Source organism: Culex pipiens, chromosome 3 (genome assembly GCF_016801865.2).
Source record: "Culex pipiens pallens isolate TS chromosome 3, TS_CPP_V2, whole genome shotgun sequence".
In the NCBI taxonomy this organism is placed as follows: Eukaryota; Metazoa; Arthropoda; class Insecta; order Diptera; family Culicidae; genus Culex; species Culex pipiens.
The window spans coordinates 151870063-151888018 of record NC_068939.1 but is presented as its reverse complement, the minus strand read 5'-3'; the positions used below and the strand labels follow the sequence as shown (position 1 = coordinate 151888018).

The 17956-nt window shown below is 33.6% G+C and overlaps 1 protein-coding gene across 5 annotated transcripts in view; it reads left to right on the top strand.

Annotated features, from left to right (window-relative positions):
- The window catches only part of LOC120419999 (A disintegrin and metalloproteinase with thrombospondin motifs 7), a 128644-nt gene that overhangs the window by 61218 nt on the left and 49470 nt on the right, over positions 1-17956 (top strand). For all 5 annotated transcript variants that reach the window (XM_052709294.1, XM_052709297.1, XM_052709295.1 and 2 more), the window contains 5 exons: positions 2563-2728; positions 15639-15776; positions 15839-15970; positions 16076-16419; positions 16494-16595. In XM_052709294.1, coding sequence (XP_052565254.1) covers positions 2563-2728; positions 15639-15776; positions 15839-15970; positions 16076-16419; positions 16494-16595 — 882 coding nt within the window. The remainder of the gene's footprint in view (positions 1-2562; positions 2729-15638; positions 15777-15838; positions 15971-16075; positions 16420-16493; positions 16596-17956) is intronic.

Genomic DNA, 17956 nt, shown 5'->3' with positions numbered 1-17956 from the left:
CTAACACTTGGTGCTAATATCTCGTTTTTGCCAAAAGTGGATATTAGCCGTTTTTTCAATGGTGGGCAGTTATCCATACCTTTAACTTTGCCGAAGAAACCAAAACGATCAAAAAAATCCTTCAAAAGTTAACGTTTTTTTTTTAATTTTCATAAATCATTTTTGTTTGGACAGCTGCCAAATTCGTATGGAAAATTATATGGACAAACTAATGATGCCATAACACCAAAAAAGTTTCAGCCGGGTTAAAAAATACAAAAATAAAAAAAAGATTGCGTAAAGAATTGCACCGTACTGATATTTTTATCTTATTTTGATATATATTTTTTTAAATCGACTCTCGTCATGCACACGGGACCGGTTTAAACAGTCTTCGCCAAAATTATATTGTTACATGTATCTTATTACTTAAAACAATAATTTCGCGATTCTCATTAGTATTTGAGAGCTTGTCATTTTACAACATGTTGAAAATATTTTGAAAAAAATCATATTGCTATTTAGTGAATTTTCTTCCATTTCCAAAAAAAAATAATCATGCTCTTCTTTCGACTCTTATGGCTTCTAGTTTTTTATATAATGTGCGAGAAAATCACTAATTTAACTAAAACACCTCAATTTTTATAGATATTCCTCAAAAATATCTCAGAACCGTTGAAAATTTATAAAACCGTGACAGAGCGAAAAAAATCACTTTCATTTCAATGAATCATTAAATAATCCAATTTCTCGTCCCGGGAAAAAAAATCCCGGGATTTCCCGGAAAAAAATATTTCCCGTTTCCCGAATTCCCGAAATACAAGCGGAAGCATACATTTTCCTACCTTTTTGGCACCAATGCTTTGAAATAATTCAGAAAATAAAAGTTCGAGAACCTGATTTGATTTTATTCATTTCAATCTGCTGCTCATATTGAACTTGAAGCTTGTCTGTAAATTTCATGTCAAGATTTAATTCTGATAATTTTTAATTCTGAACCATTCACAACTAAAAATTTGTTTGCTCATAAGTTGGGCAACAAAAATTACGCTATTATGTAAAAAATATTTCCTATTATGTTTTCGATCATCTTTTTGAACGATTTTTTTTTTCATTTGAAAATAAGATATACTCCATATTGTTTACTTTGACCAAATTGGTTGAAAATTGAATTGATATAAGAAGAATCTAGAAGAATTTGTTTAAAAGTATTCGAGAAATAACTGTTTGAAATTAGAAATTTTATAAATCAAAAAAAAATAGTTGAATTTCAACCACTTTTACACTATGACAATTATTATAATCTAATAAATTTATTAGGCCATATACCCATATAACTAAAATCGTACCATAAATGGAACCATGATAAATCATTAAAAAGCAACTTCGTATCATATGAAATTTACCCAAAGAATGCAACCATATTTCAAAAAATCGCTTAAAATATTGCAAAACTTTGAGTTGTGATTTCATAAATTAGTGGTTGATGTTAATTAGCGCTGGACATTAGATTTTTAAGGCAAATTCAATGATTATCTATTATTGACAAGTAGAAAATACTTGTTCTGAAATAAGTAATATGCCATGAAAAACATTATTTTTGCATGATTTTTTTTTCTATTCAATTTTATGGTCACAGAGACAAATTTAAACAAATTTTGATTGTTGTGGAGCATAGTTTTTCACTGTCCTAAAATACTTTTTTTTGTTGATTTGGTACGATTTAAAAGACAGCATAAAAAAATAGAAAATTTATAATATTTTCGCAAAGTTGCATGATATTTTACAAGCATCCACCATTAATTGATCCTCACACTCCTTTTGACCATTAAAGTTGCTGTGCATTAGAATTCTGTTGCAAAATATTAATCAGAAACAGGATCAGAATAAATTTTGTTAAATTTCATATTTCCCGGGATTTCCCGGGAAATTCTTTGAAAATTTCCCGTTTCCCGAGAATTTTGTAACCCCAGGAAATTGGACGCTCTAATTATGATTGAATATTATATTGATGCAATTTGGTTCTAAATCGTGAAACCAAAAATATGCATCACTTATAATTAAAGCCGATTTAATTGCCAATTGCAAAGAAAGAAAATTTGCATGATTGGATATTTTTGGTTAGAGTTGAGATAATATTAAACAATAATATGACTTTATTTGATATTCATAACATACAAAAAACAACAATTATAATAAATATAACTAATTATATCACAAAATTTGAAACAAGATCAAAATAATTTAATGTATTGAAAGCAAACAAAATTTACTGACGAATTCAGCATGCCACATTTTTCAAAACAAGAAAAAAATGTTTTAAACAAATTGCATCTTTGAAAAAAAATGAAATTCTGGCAGAAAGGTTACTCATATAAAACACGAGGAAATCCATCATAGTGCATCCCTCAACGAACCGTTCGACAAGTGTATAATTTTCCTTGCCGCCACACCACCGATCAGATCTCGATCTGATTTCCTTTTTTTTCCCCTTTCCCTCCTAAACCCCTTCTCCTTTTCTGTTCCCTCATCATTCAATATATCTTCAACCTTTTGATTCTGTTTTTTTTTATTTTGTTTCAGACCGTCAACGGACTCGTTCGTCGCGCCTTTAATGGTCGTGGAGCGGCATCGGCGCGATCTACGCACCCGGTCACGTCCCAAGAAGCACGTCCACAACTGTCACTACCAAGGCCACGTCCGAGGTCACGAGCAGTCCCGGGTGGCGCTGTCCACCTGCCACGGCCTGGTGAGTGTTTTAGGCGTGAAATTTGAAGTTCTAAGAAACAGTTTTGTTTATGAAGATTACAATGTAGATGAAACTGGACACATTTGATTACATTAGCTCAAAGTAGGAATCGACGATTTTATCTTCATGAGGTTTTGATTAATTGCTAGACAGCAAAATGCTGTCCATCACGATCATCTGCTCAGTTTTTTTCCTACACATCATGGTCATATCATCAATTTTTCAGCGAATTGAAACATCACGACTTTTGTCAGATTTAAGCTGAAACCACATGAAAACAGAAAATTTCTCTAGAAATTGATGAATTCCATCAATTCAGATGTCGAAGCCTTCCATCAAAGAAACATTTGATAGAGATTAGTAATTATCGTCTAATTGCTAGAAAATCAAATCAAATCTGGGAACTACCGGTGCCCGGATGACTCAAGTCTAATTCCTTCCAAATGTTTCCCACAAGCCGGCGCGGAATCGTGACATCTTGATTTAAGCAAAAAATAAAAGCTGAACCGACGACTATTCTAATCAACGGCCGCGTCGCGACAGCATCATCGCGCGCATGCAATCTCTGCCCGGTGGCCACTCAGTGGAGGGTGAGCTGACCCTCGTGAATCAATCACTGTGACGCTCTGACAATTTCTCACGATCTGCAGTGCGGTGAACATCGGGAATGTTAATGGTGTTGTGGGATTTATCGTGTGGTTTTAATTATTGTCACAACAAATGGACAAAATATTAGCATTGTTAAGCTTATTCAAGTTTCATTTTATTTTAATAAAAAGTTTTTTTTACGTTTCAAGAGCTTCCAACATATTCTGGAACCTTTAAAATTCACTAAATTTAAAAATAAACAAAAAACTCGTCATCAATTTGAACCAACCCGCTCTCCCCTAAACTTCCAACCGTACAAAATTGATTAGATGACTCCCTCGCATTGTGAACACACACACACTTGCCTTAGTGGCGGAGGCGGCGCCGTCGATCGTCATTTGCTAATGACCGCCGATAAATTGTTTAGTTTTATCGGATTCCGATGATATTTTAATTGAAACTAATAAATACGGTTGCCTCCGCCCTGGCCAACTGCGATGCTCATGGTTTTGCCCATTTAAGTGGGCAAGCCAACTCCGGCTGCAAAACTTCTCATGGTGGCAAAATATATGAGCTTCATTAGCAAATTGAGGTTCGTAATTATCCACTGTGCACTGCAGGAAAGTTTGCTATTGCGCATCGCGGAAAAAGACAGCTTAAGGTGACTTTTTTTAGATATCAATTTAACTTTTTCAAACCTTTTTTCGGGAAAGTTGCGTAAACTTTTGTACTTGTTATCTCTACATTTTTCTAGCATACTGAAATACTCTTAAAAATAATCATGCAAAGTAAGAAAAACACAAAATTTTAAAATGTTTTTTCATAAAAAATAAGCCGTATATTTGTAGTGTAGGGGAGAGTGGAGAGACTTGATCCTAGAGCTGGGGCTCCGGATATACGGATAATTCACATTTTCAGATTTCATCTTTTTAATCAAACCAAATCAAAAGAGATGTACGAAAATCGTATCAGAGCTGAAAATTATTTGGATAAAATTTTTGATGAACCCAAAATAGATTTAAGAATCGGATAGTTTTTCGGATAAAAGTATTCGCTCAAAAATCATGTGCAAGAAAGTTAAATGTCTTTTGAAAACCTGAAAAATTATTTTATTTCATCTTTATGTCACCCCAAAGTCGTGAGACAAAGCTGGCTTGTATAAGTTAGTTCATTTTCTAATAAAATTATTAATGCTGCAGATTATCCGGATATCCGAAGTCACAGCTCTACCCGAGCAGGGGTAAATAACACAGGAATACCAAATTTTGGTATTACTTGGGCAAATAACAGCGACCAAAATGTGCTGGTAAAATACCATGAAATCATACCAAAGTCTTGTATGTGGAAGGGCACAATAATACCAAACCATGTCATTTCAAAGATAAAATAGTACCACAAAATAAAACCATTTCAATACCAAGTTGAGGTCTTCTGAATTTTTTAACATTGCTTGAATACCAAAACTTGGTATTACCATGGTTTTATTTTTAGGTATTCGTGCGCCCTTGGAAAATCAGATTTTGGTATTCCTGTGGTGTTCCACATACATGATTTTGGTATGATTTCATGGTATTTTACCATCTATTACTGGACAACCAAGAGCACATTTTGGTCGCTGGTATTTGCACAAGAAATACCAAAATATGGTATTTTCATACCATTTTTAGTGCAACAGTTGCAGTTAGTGAAAATACGGAAATGATCCATATACAACAGCCAAATCTTCTCACCTGATGATTCCATGTTGTTCTTAGTGATATTCTTCACCACATCGAATGCATTTGTCATTGATGAACGGCCTGTGCTTGAAGTTCTTGAAGATTCTAAAAAATAACAAGATTGAAAAATAAGTGTTATTAAAAAATGGATTGAAATTCACCAAAATTCAATAATATGTCGATTAACTCGTTTTTCAAAGTATTTGGTTATCCCAACTTAGAGAAATTTCAAAGTTTTTAAAAAAAATCTTAGTGAGTATATACAAAAAAAATTAAAATCAGCTTTAACATTTTTGGGTTTCAAATCATTTTAGCGCGAAATAATTTATCTCGTCAAAATTTATAAAAAAAATCCCATAGTTTCAGAGGAATTTGATAAAACACTTTAATACCAAAATAATACCAAAATGTGCCATCCTGACTTAGAAAATTTTCCACAATTTCAAGTCATTTCTTTAGGGGGTATATCAAAAATGTTTAAAATCAAGTTTGAAATTTCCGGTTTTCAATGAAAGCATTCGCTTTGAGACATCATTTTAGCGCAAAATTAATTATTTTGTCATAATTGGTCAAAATTTTCTCATAGTTTCACAGGAATTTGATAAAATACTGTAATACCAAAAGAATACCAAAATGTGGTGTTCGACCATTGACAAATTCTGCAATTTTGCAATATCAAAACAATACCTTAAATTGGTATGATAGCACATTTTGCTCTTGCATAATCCTTAAGACAAATTTTAAAGGGTCCAGGAATACCAAAATTTGGTATTGATACCAGAGAAAGGTATTATTTCGCATTTCCCTTGTTATTTACCCATGCTCGGGTACTTGATCCCCGGAGACACTTGATTTCTCGTCAGCGGTTGGGTAAAAAAATAGCTTTGTTCTCGAAAGCTGTGCGAAATTGACTCAAACTCACTGTAGAATATAAAGGGAAAAAAATCAGATTGATTTTATGGGAGCAAAAAAATATTTTTTTTTAAACTTCATATTTTCAATGAAAATTTAAGGTTGATCAATTGAAAACGATTTGAAAAGCATTTTCCTGCGTTTGAAATCATATTTTTTTTTCATTAAATTATTTTGATTAGGTCCTTTTTGGTACAGGGGTTTAAAATCAAAATTAGCATGTCTGTGTTCGATCAAAACTATTTTGAAATTTTGTGAAATTCTAATGTACAGTAACGCGAAAAGTTTTTTTTTTCGGCCAAAAAAAGTCATTCAAATATGAATATATAGGCTTGTAATTTCAAATTTTTATATTTTTTTTTTAAGCATAACGTAATTATTCGAATTCCCGGACGCTTCGAAACCCGGACACCTCATCTTGTTTTATCAATTATTTGGATAAAAGTTTGCATTATGAATGCCAAAACTGTGTTATTTGATGAATTCTAACATCAACTTTCTTTTGAAGTTTAATTGAACGCTGTAGTTAATGCCAAAACAGTTATATAAAATAAAATTATAAGTTCACCAAAAATGTGAAACATTTCACTGAAATATTTCATAGGCATCCGATCCACCGGTAAGGCAAAGCAGAAATGTATGAATTTGATTTCTTTAAATTCTAGCAAATTTTTATATAAAATATCGATTGTTTTGATGTTAACAGCATATTTGATTTAGATAAAATGAAAATGAATCATTTTGAAATGTTTGTCAACAAAAATAAGCAGCTTTTGTAAACATTCTCAATTCTGGTCCAAATTTTAGTTTTTTAATAGTTATTATACTGAACATAATACATTTTGAACACACACGTACAGGATTTATGTGAGATTGCTGCGATTTACAAAAAATCATTGTTTGAATGAATAGTAAACAAATTAGGGGAAATATACCCTTTCTAATCAAACACCTATCTTCGTCATATGGAGAGTTTGATGCTCGATTAAAACTCCAAAAATACTATTGAGGCTATAAACTTACCTGCAACAGCACCGCCTCAAGTAAGCACGCAAATTTATGCCATTTACTGGCCAAAAAGATCAAATTTAATGCACTTTTGATCATAATTTCTATTTTGCGAGACCATTTCTCAACATTTTGGTGGCACACATATCCACACGCAAGATCAGAGGTTAACTGCTTAAGATATAAAATTGCTTCCAACTACCGGCAACATGTTCTTTTAACCGTTACTTAGTCACTCACTTGAAAAATAATCCCGAAACATGTAAATAATTAGCAAGCGCCATCAAAAAAACAAACGCGCTAAGTCTTTTGACGTTTAGATTTTGACAACCCATTCCAATCGAAGGATGAAGAAAACCAAGAAAACCAAGCGAGAAGCGAAGGCAAATAAAGAACAAAGGGTGGCCACCAACACCACCAGCAGCGCTTGTGGTGTTGCCAGGAAACTTTCTCCATAAATGCTACTTTTCGTGAGTGTTCGGTTTTTTGTTAAAGGGAATCAAGTTACCAACAAAGTTGATTACACCGTCAAACAAAATTTCTGCGCTGGCTCAACTTAAAGGGAAGCATTAACTTTGGAGTCCACAGAAATAAGTGTACTTTGAATTTTTCAAAAAAAAAATTAAATGAAAATAATTGAAAATTTTCTGAACTTTTCGAAAAAAAAATATTCGGAAATAGACACTCAACTTGAAGCAGCATTTTTTTAAAAAAATGTTTTTTTAATGTTTTTGTGTATTTTTTTTTTTTTTTTTTTTGAGAAAAGTTATTTCACAAATGTTGTTATTTTTTTTCGAATATTCGAATATTTTGTATGTGAGCAATTCTCTGAGATTTCGGTCGATTTTTTTTTTTGTATTTTATCATCCGGCTGAAGCTTTGGTGATTTTTAATTTCACTTTTTGTTACTAAAACTTGATTTGAAAAAAAACGCTATGTTTTAGGGGAAATCGAATGCCAACTTTCCAGAAATTTCCAGAACGGTCAAAAAATCTTTGACCGAGTTATGAATTTTTGAATCAGTACAGATTTTTTTTTTCAATCGAAATACTGGTCGCAAAAATTTGTCAACTTCATTATTTGATCCAAAATCGAATTTGCAAGCAAAATGTACTTAAGTGAATTATTGAAAAGTGCATTGCTATCAAGTTATAGCCATTTTTAGGTAACTTTTTCGAGAATAGTCGCAGTTATTTATTTTTTCAAAATCAGTGCCCATGTTTCGAAAAATTTCACGAATGTTTCAAATTTTAACATGCAAAATCGGATCATTAGTTGCTAAGATATCGACTTAAGAAAATGGTGGATTTTTTGGGTGGGACTATAAAAACATCAATTTTCCTGTTTCAAAACCATTGCATGGCAATATCACAGCAACTAAAGGTCGTATTAACAAGGATCATAAAAGCAAAATATAAAGATTTTTTTCAAAGGTTTTTTTTTTTTCAACATGGGCAAACATGGGCTCTTTTTTAAAAAATGAATAACTGATACTATTTTCAAAAAAGTTACCTAAAAATGGCTGTAACTTGAAAACAATGCACTGTATCAAAATTTTACTAAAGTACTTTTTGATTTAAATTTACACCGAAAAATATAGTAAAAAAAATTTGCGACCAAAATTTCGATTTTTTTAAATCAGTATTGATTCAATAATTCATAACTCGGTCAAAGATTTTTTATCAGTTCTGGGAATTTCTGAAAAGTTGGCATTTTATGTCCCCAAAAACATATCAGAAAATTAGAAAAAAATAAAAATAGTGTTCTTTGCAAATCAAGTAATAACATGACAAAGAAAATCCGACAATGATGTAGCTCGTTTTCTGATTCTAGATATGAAAATCACGACATTTTGTATAGGTCATTCTACGCCAACAGTTTTAGTTTCTCTCGGAATTTCGAGAACGCCATCAAATCGTGAAACCATGTTTTTCAAAGGGTTTTTACCTTGGCCAACATCCGAATTCTACTTCTTAACGTTATCGAAACAAGAAAACATAGAAAGCGTGTTTTAATGAACATTAAAAATAATTATAAAAGTCTGTACCGCCCTACCGTCAAGTAAAAATCGAATAGAGTTTTAGTTGCGCGATAATCGAAGGGGGTTGAGATAACTATTATATGTGAGTTGGCACAGAATTAATTTCATAAATATTAGGGTAATTCTCCGCCAACTCACACAGCAGTTGCCCCGACCCCTCTTCGATTTGCGTGAAACTTTGTCTTATGGGGTAACTTTTGTCCCTGATCATGAATCCGAGGTCCGTTTTTTGATATCTCGTGACGGAGGGGCGGTACGACCCCTTCCATTTTTGAACATGCGAAAAAAGAGGTGTTTTTCAATAATTTGCAGCCTGAAACGGTGATGAGATAGAAATTTGGTGTCAAAATGGACTTTTATGTAAAATTAGACGCCCGATTTGATGGCGTACTCAGAATTCCGAAAAAAACGTATTTTTCATCGAAAAAAACACTAAAAAAGTTTTAAAAATTCTCCCATTTTCCGTTACTCGACTGTAAAAAATTTTGGAACATGTTATTTTATGGGAAATTTAATGTACTTTTCGAATCTACATTGACCCAGAAGGGTCATTTTTTCATTTTGAACAAAATTTTTCATTTTAAAATTTCGTGTTTTTCTAACTTTGCAGGGTTATTTTTTAGAGTGTAACAATGTTCTACAAAGTTGTAGAGCAGACAATTACAAAAAATTTGATATATAGATATAAGGGGTTTGCTTATAAACATCACGAGTTATCGCGATTTTACGAAAAAAAAGTTTTGAAAAAGTTGGTCGTCATCGATCATGGCCGTTCATGGTTACCCGCGACAGACACGGACGATGAAACTAAAAGAAACGCAAAGTTAGAAAAAACACGAAATTTTAAAATGAAAAATTTTGTTCTAAATGAAAAAATGACCCTTCTGGGTCAATGTAGATTCGAAAAGTACATTAAATTTCCCATAAAATAACATGTTCCAAAATTTTTTACAGTCGAGTAACGGAAAATGGGAGAATTTTTAAAACTTTTTTAGTGTTTTTTTCGATGAAAAATACATTTTTTCGGAATTCTGAGTACGCCATCAAATCGGGCGTCTAATTTTACATAAAAGTCCATTTTGACACCAAATTTCTATCTCATCACCGTTTCAGGCTGCAAATTATTGAAAAACACCTCTTTTCTCGCATGTTCAAAAATGGAAGGGGTCGTACCGCCCCTCCGTCACGAGATATCTAAAAACGGACCTCGGATTCGTGATCAGGGACAAAAGTTACCCCTTAGGACAAAGTTTCACGCAAATCGAAGAGGGGTCGGGGCAACTTTTCCCGATTTCGTGTGAGTTGGTAGAGAATTACCCATTAATAAGCAAACAAAACACATAAAAGTGACCCAAAAGATAAGGTAGAAAACCAGCACAGCAAAAAATGAATTGCATTTCTATATTGAAACATGTTCTTAAGAAATTGATAAAAACGTGTCATAAAATATAAATAGCACAGAATTCAAATTGAAATATTTATATTTGGAAACATTTTATCTCAGCTCAGCAAACAGTATTAATATCCACTTTCCCGCTATAAACCTGCTTACTAACTAAGATGTCGCGCCACGGATTGTAACACGGTTTTACGCAGACACATTAAACACATTATTAAAATCCTATCGCATGCAGCAGGATCACTGCGGTACTCGCTTCGGTCATTAAATTATTTTTACCCCCAGCTTTCGATAGGCTTTGCGATTGCACTTAACGATTATTGCACCACTTTAACAAGTCATTTAATGCCCTCCCTGTAAATCGCGATGGCGTCTTCATAAAGTCGCAGTGTTGTTGCCAAAGGTCCTTTTTTTGTTAAGACAACTGTTGGTGCATAAATCATGAAAAAGGAAAATAAAAGACCAACCAATAGCACGTGTGGCCCGGCTAGTTGGCATTTGGACTTTTCCTTTCCCTAATGCACCGTAGCTGTTCGCGTAGAACCTGGTGCCGTATAAAATGATAAATCTTTATTAGCACACGGACCTTCCTTTTACGTCGGCTCCAATTAGGCTCAAAAACATGCACACAACAACGTGAACCGTGAACCGTCGTCGCTATGGTTCACGGTGGGTCATAATTTGTATTTTTTTTTTGTGAAAAATGACTTGTTTCAGAATGATTTTTTTATATGGACGCACCCTTGAAAAGTTATTCATAAATGTTTGTTTCTGGGGTGTAAAGTAAATTATTGCCAAACATTACATTTTATACAAATTTCCTTCGTCAATTCGTAGAGCATGAGTTGGGCTACATTGTCGTTGAATAATGTTTTTTTTTTATCAAACTTTGGAAAATACCGTAAACATGGGTGACATTTATAGCATTTCTATTTATTTTTGGGAGATTTTCCAATAGGTACGGTTTTTACTTTTATTTTTTTAAACATGTACTGGGGTAGGCAAATGTTTAAAAAAAATTGCGTTAAAAATTCATATTTTGAATTCCAGGGTGACTTTGACAGTCATAGTTCAAATGTCAAATGTACCATCAATAAGGTTGCTTAAGAAAAATAAACAATTTTTATATTTAGTTACCGTAAACCGGGGTGACTTTGATAGGATTTCAATTTGTTTTTAGAATATTTTCCAACAGGTAAAGTTTTTCTCATGATTATTATTTTTAAAACATGTACTGAGGTAGACCACACAAGGTCCATGCACTATTTCAGAAAAAAAGTTTTTAAAATAATGTTTAGAAAAATAGTTACGTTAAAAATTCTTTGTTTTAATTCCGGGGTGACTTTGATAGTCATAGATTTTCTTGTTAAAATCTTATTCAAGATAATCAAACTTTATTTGTACGTTAAATGCACCATCACTAAAGTAGCTGATATAGTTTTAAAGAAAAAAATCAATGTTTATTATTAGTTAACTAAGTGTATAAGCTTTTAAGCAAAATACATATAAATTTCAGGTAAAATTGTTAAAAAGTCGGAATTTTGCCTGAAATTTGTTAAAACTAGTTTTGTTTATAAAATTATCGATTTATATTGCATTTTATACTGAATTCGAAGCACGAATCACAAGTTTTCACATTTTACATGAAATTTGTTCAACTGAAATTGCCTATAAATTGTGAGATTTTTTTTAATTGTGTTTCAAAAACACATATTATTTATTATTTACAAACTTTTTTAACCTTCTCTTAGTGGAAAATTATCCAAATAATCCGAACATGCATTCCGTTTTCCGATTAAAAATCATGTTCATTGAGAAAATCATGACACTTTAAGAAGTTTAAAATAATGACTTTCATCAACATTTTTTTAACTATAGTTAACTAACTTTTTAAACTTGTCAAAATTTTATGAAAAGTTCTTCTTGAGGTACTTTGAACACTTCTCTACCACGGTCAGTATGTTTCTAATCCATTCCTTACGTATTGTAATTGTACTCTTCATTTTGCGGAAAAATCGCAAACCTATCAAAGTCACCCTGGCTATCAAAGTCACCCCGTTTTACGGTACCTATCAAGTTTAAAAGATTTTTTTTTTATTAAAATACATATAAATTTCAGGAAAAATCGTTAATGGTCAGAATTCAGCTTGAAATTGGTAGAAACTAGTTTGTTTATACAAATATCAATTTATATTGCATTTCAAACTGAATTTGAAGTACGAATCAAAAGTTTTCACATTTTATATGAAATTTGTTCGAAAATGTCAATTAAATTCTGCTGTGAAAATTCTCAAAAGAATCTTAAAGGGAGCGTTCTTCTATTACGTAACGCAAAATTTAGGATTTTCGAAGTGTTTTCAAAACATTGTGTTATTACTTTTAAAATGTATGAAAAAATCCCGACCATATGACACCCGTACAGTACAAAAAATAGGTTTTTTTTTCCGAAAATACGTAGTTTTGGGAAAATTTCGACTTTTTTTTCTAAAGATGAATCATGTGAACAGTTTGATCATTTGATATCCATATTTTAAAAACCTAAAATTTTTAGTATTTTTTTTTTTTCAAAAATACATAGTTTTGTGATTGTGTTTACTATTTTCAAAAGATGGTGTTGTAGCTTTCAAAATGTGTGAAAAATTTTGTGAAAATTTTGAGCATTTGAAACAAAAAATAGTGCAAATCATGGTAATATTACATCTGGGAAGGGGTACATCTTTTATGTCAAAAAAAAAGTTTAATTTTACCTCTGAAAATGTGTTATTTTACCACTACTCTGATGTAATGTCGCTTTTCAGTCTAAATTGAGGTAAAATTACATCATAAAAGAAGTAATATTCAACCTTCTAAAATTACACCTTCCAAATTTACACAATTTTTTGCTGTGTGGCTTTCGAAATTTTAGCATTAGCATTAGAATTAGCTATTCCGGATGCTGCACAACGCTTATCTTGCTATTTACTGTAATCAAACTCACTCTCATCCAGTTACAACATTCGTGTAACAATATCCTGTAAGATATGGGGCTCCTGACAGTTGCTATCGAAATGTATGAAAAATTCCGATCATTTAGTATTCATATTGTAAGAAATTTTTTAGTAGTTTTAGAAAATACGTAGTTTTGTGAAAATTTTGAGTATCTTCAAAAAATTTAATCATTTCATTCGAAATGATCATTTGATACCCATAAAGCAAAATCTATAATTTTGAGTATTTTTTCAAGAAACATTGCATTTTAAAAAAATACAGAAATGGTTTCAAAAATTCTGCCAGTTTTCGTAACTCGACTGTATTTTTCTGTAATTTAGTGTACTTTTCAAAACTGCAATAACTGCAAAGAATCATTTTTCATTTAGAACAACATTTTTCATTTGAAAATTTTCGAGTATTTTCAAACTTTGCAGGGTTATTTTTTAGGGTGTGACAATGTTCAACAAAGTTGCAGAAAAAAGTTTTGAAAAGGTTGATTGTCGTTGATCATTGTTGTTCAAGGTCATCCGCGATAAACACGAACGACGATAAACAATTCGTGGTAGTTATAAGCAAATTCCTAAGGTTTACACATCATTTTTTGCAATTGTGTGCTCTACAACTTTGTAGAACATTGTTACACTCTAAAAATAAGGTACATTAAATTTCCCATAAATGGCACGTCTATTTTTTTTACAATCGTGTAACGTAAAATACCAAAATTTAAGGAACTATTTTAGATTTTTTTTTTTCGATGAAAAATGCTGTGTTTTGGAATTTGTTGTCTTTGGAATTCGGATTCCGGACGTCCAATTTTACATGAAAGTCTCTTTGACACAAAATTTCCAAACCATCACCATTTCGGACTGCTAACTTCGCTTCGTTAGGAGACGGTGATTTTAGCGGATTACAGACTGGATTTCGCCATGCTCGGCTGCTCCCATCTCCACCGCGCACCAGGGACAAAGAAAGGGATTTGGAAGACGGGAAGTGTTGATACTCCACTTTTTTAAGGGGACAAGGGAAAATCTCCACGGTGTGCTCAAGTTCAACACCATTTCGCTTTTTTTTTAGAAAGTTTAATCATGATTCATGATCAGGGACAAAAATTCCCTTTTAGAACAAATTTTCACGAAAATTGGATAGGGGTCGAGGCAACTGCAGTGTGGGTTAGCGAATCAAAATCTTACTTAAAATTCAGATATTTTTTCCATAGCAAAAATCGCACCTCGCAACACCGCGCGGGGCCAGTCAGGACCCTGGGCCAGGCCACGGACGAACGAGCGCACGCGGCTGGCTCAATTTCTTCGGCGCGATATTTATTAATCCTAGTCACGATGACGACGACGACGACTTGAACTTGCGCCGAGGAGCTCTCGCGTCGACTAATTGACTGGTTATCTCGCGCGCCTGCATAATATTTTAATTAATCTCCGGGGTGGCATTCGAGCTGTCTTCTGAACCGCGCCGCCACCAGATATTGTGGGTTGTTGTGTGGAGGTGGGTGGTGGGTGGTGAGGCGCACTAGCGTTGCGGTTGTTTTGTTTTTTTTTGTTGGGGTCAATCGCAAGCATGGGGTTGATTGGATTTTTGTTTTCTCTTAGCTGGTCGTGATTTGTGACCAGAATGAGGCAAAAATTGCAATTAAATCAAAGCCAACAGTGGCTTTGCGGTTTCGATAAATTTTAATTAAGAAGTACAAGAAAAAGGTTAGTGGGGTTCTGAAATGACAGCTAGATTAGACAGATTGAAAATATCTTGCATGGACTAAATTTATCTAAGCATCTGAAATCCAATGTAGGTCAAATCTTTATTTTTCTTCATCCTCATATATTTTCAAAAAAAAATATTTGAAAGCAATAATCTCCAAATATTTGCCCAATTTCCGGCTTTCAACATTTCACCACCCATTTCATCAGCCACGAACTCGATGCTGCGTTTCGCATTAGGCTATTTTTAACCTCAACCGAACTCAACGCGTAAAAAATGCCTTATCTGCGTTAGAAAATCAGGGGCAATTTTTCTTCAACCAACTCTTTTTTTTTGCGCAGTATCTCACAGATTTCCCCCTTGCGCCGGTCGCTACTCCGATCTTTATTGCTACAACTTTTTAATTATGATACTCTCGTAAAACTTTGCTAAAGTGTGGCGTATAACGACTTTGGGACGGTCTTATCGCCCGGAGCTGGAGCAATAAGATCGTCACAGTCCGTTGCGTGTGTGGTCACTTTTTTCTCGCGCTAATCTAGATATATTTGTGGTTCTTCCCTGTAGACCGGTTTCCTGCGGACCAACAAAACGGAGTACTGGATTGAGCCGTCCAAAAATCACGTCCATTCCGATAGGGACGGCCATCCGCACGTGCTGTTCAAGAGGACCGACGTCAAGGAGGCCAAGGACATACGGTTGAAGGTTTGTCTTTGAACAATTGCTTAAATTTGATGTAATTTAAACGCTGATTCACGCTCCTCCAGAAGCACAACCCTCAGAATGGCGCCGCCAAGAAGAAGCGCAAACGTCGAAAGAAGCGCCACGCAAACAACTGCGGAACTCGGGAGCCCCGGCGCGTCACCGAGACCCGGCTCGAGTGGCAGCACCAGGGAAAGGTAATATGGTCCATGGGCCGCGCGTCCACAACCACCCCCCTGAACAGGCAAGAAATTTCCAAAGGCCCCTCCTCCCCTTTTCTCTCTCTTGTGCGTCCCTAACAGGTGATCGTACAGGGCGGTCGCAAAACCCGTGACCATCCGGGCGGACCTGCCGGTGCCGCCAAATCGTCCCGCGGTCAGCGCATCAAGCGGTCCATCAGCACCCCGCGCCACGTGGAGGCCCTGGTCGTGGCGGATCTGTCCATGTCGCAGTTCCACCAGGACGTCGACCTGCCCCAGTACCTGCTGACCATCATGAACATGGTGTCCTCGCTGTACAAGGATCCCACCATCGGGAACTCCATCCTGGTCACCGTGGTGCGGATCATAATCATGGAGGAGGAACAGTCGCTGGCGGACTTCAACGTGACGCACGTGGCCGCCAACACGTTGGAGAACTTTTGCAAGTGCGTAAGGGGTGGGGTTCGTCGCTGGAACGGTCGTTGAGGTCTTTTGTGTGTGTTTCTCTCTACTTCCGCAGGTGGCAGCGAGATAAGAACCCCAAGCAGGAGGACGATCCGCACCACCACGATGTGGCCATTTTGGTGACGAGGAAGAATATCTGCTCCACGCATGGATGTTCGTAAGTTGCAAGTTCTTCAATTTATTTCTTAATTAGGGACAGGCTTCGCAAAAACTTAAAAGATCTCGGAGAGCTTCTTTAAGCAAAAAAAATGATTTTCTTAGAAATAGTTTGCAGTACAATCCTAACAAAGCTGTACTTCACAAACTACATCTGTAAATCTTTTCAAATTTGGCCTGACCATCAAAAGCAGCCTTAAAATGCAAAAAAAAATAATACGATTGAATTGCAGACACATAAAAAAAGTACAAATCATATTTGAAAATAATCAACTTCTCACCAAAAATGGCAAAGTATCCTCCGCCGTTGGAAAGTCATCACCGGTTGAGAACTCTTAGAAATGTATTTAATTTATTTTTTATTTATGTTTTTAAAGTTGTTGTCCCTCAGTCCTGGTTAAATTTTTAGCCAAATTTTTAAAATATTCAAAAAATATCACAAAATGGTAACGTCACAAATTTTTAAAATATCAATGAATTTATGAAAAATAATGCTCGATTTTCTTACATTATTACTTTTAGATCTGTGGTCTCAAATTTTAAAATCAAACATCAAATTAAACAATATACAATGTTTGCACTTAATTTAACAAGTTTTTTCAACTAGGATTTAATTTTTTAAAGTATTTTTTGCTATGCCAAGATATTCCAGAAATTTGGAAAATTCATGAAATCTGAGAAATAAAAAAAAAAAAAAAAACAACAGGCAAATTCAAAAAATTTAATAAAGTCAAAAAGTTTTAAAAAATCAAGAATTTAAAAATTCAAAATGATTAAGGAAATTGAAGGAACTCATTCTAAAATAAAGGAGTTTGAGAAAACACAAAAAGGGATTATTCAGTATATCAAAAAATATCAACACATTAATAATATAAAAAAACACAAATAAATAAAAGAAGAAATAAAAGAAAATTCAAAAAATTCTAGAAATTCAAGAAAATTAAGAAATACAAGAAATTCAAGAAATTCAAAAAATCCAAAAATAAAAAAAAATTAAGAAAATCAAGAAAATCAAGAAAATTAAGTAAATCAAGAATATCAAGAAAATCAAGAAAATCAAGAAAATCAAGAAAATCAAGAAAATCAAGAAAATCAAGAAAATCTAGAAAATCTAGAAAATCTAGAAAATCTAGAAAATCAAGAAAATCAAGAAAATCAAGAAAATCAAGAAAATCAAGAAAATCAAGAAAATCAAGAAAATCAAGAAAATCAAGAATATCATTAAAATCAAGAAAATCAAGAAAATCAAGAAAATCAAGAAAATCAAGAAAATCAAGAAAATCAAGAAAATCAAGAAAATCAAGAAAATCAAGAAATTCAAGAAATTCAAGAAATTCAAGAAATTCAAGAAATTCAAGAAAT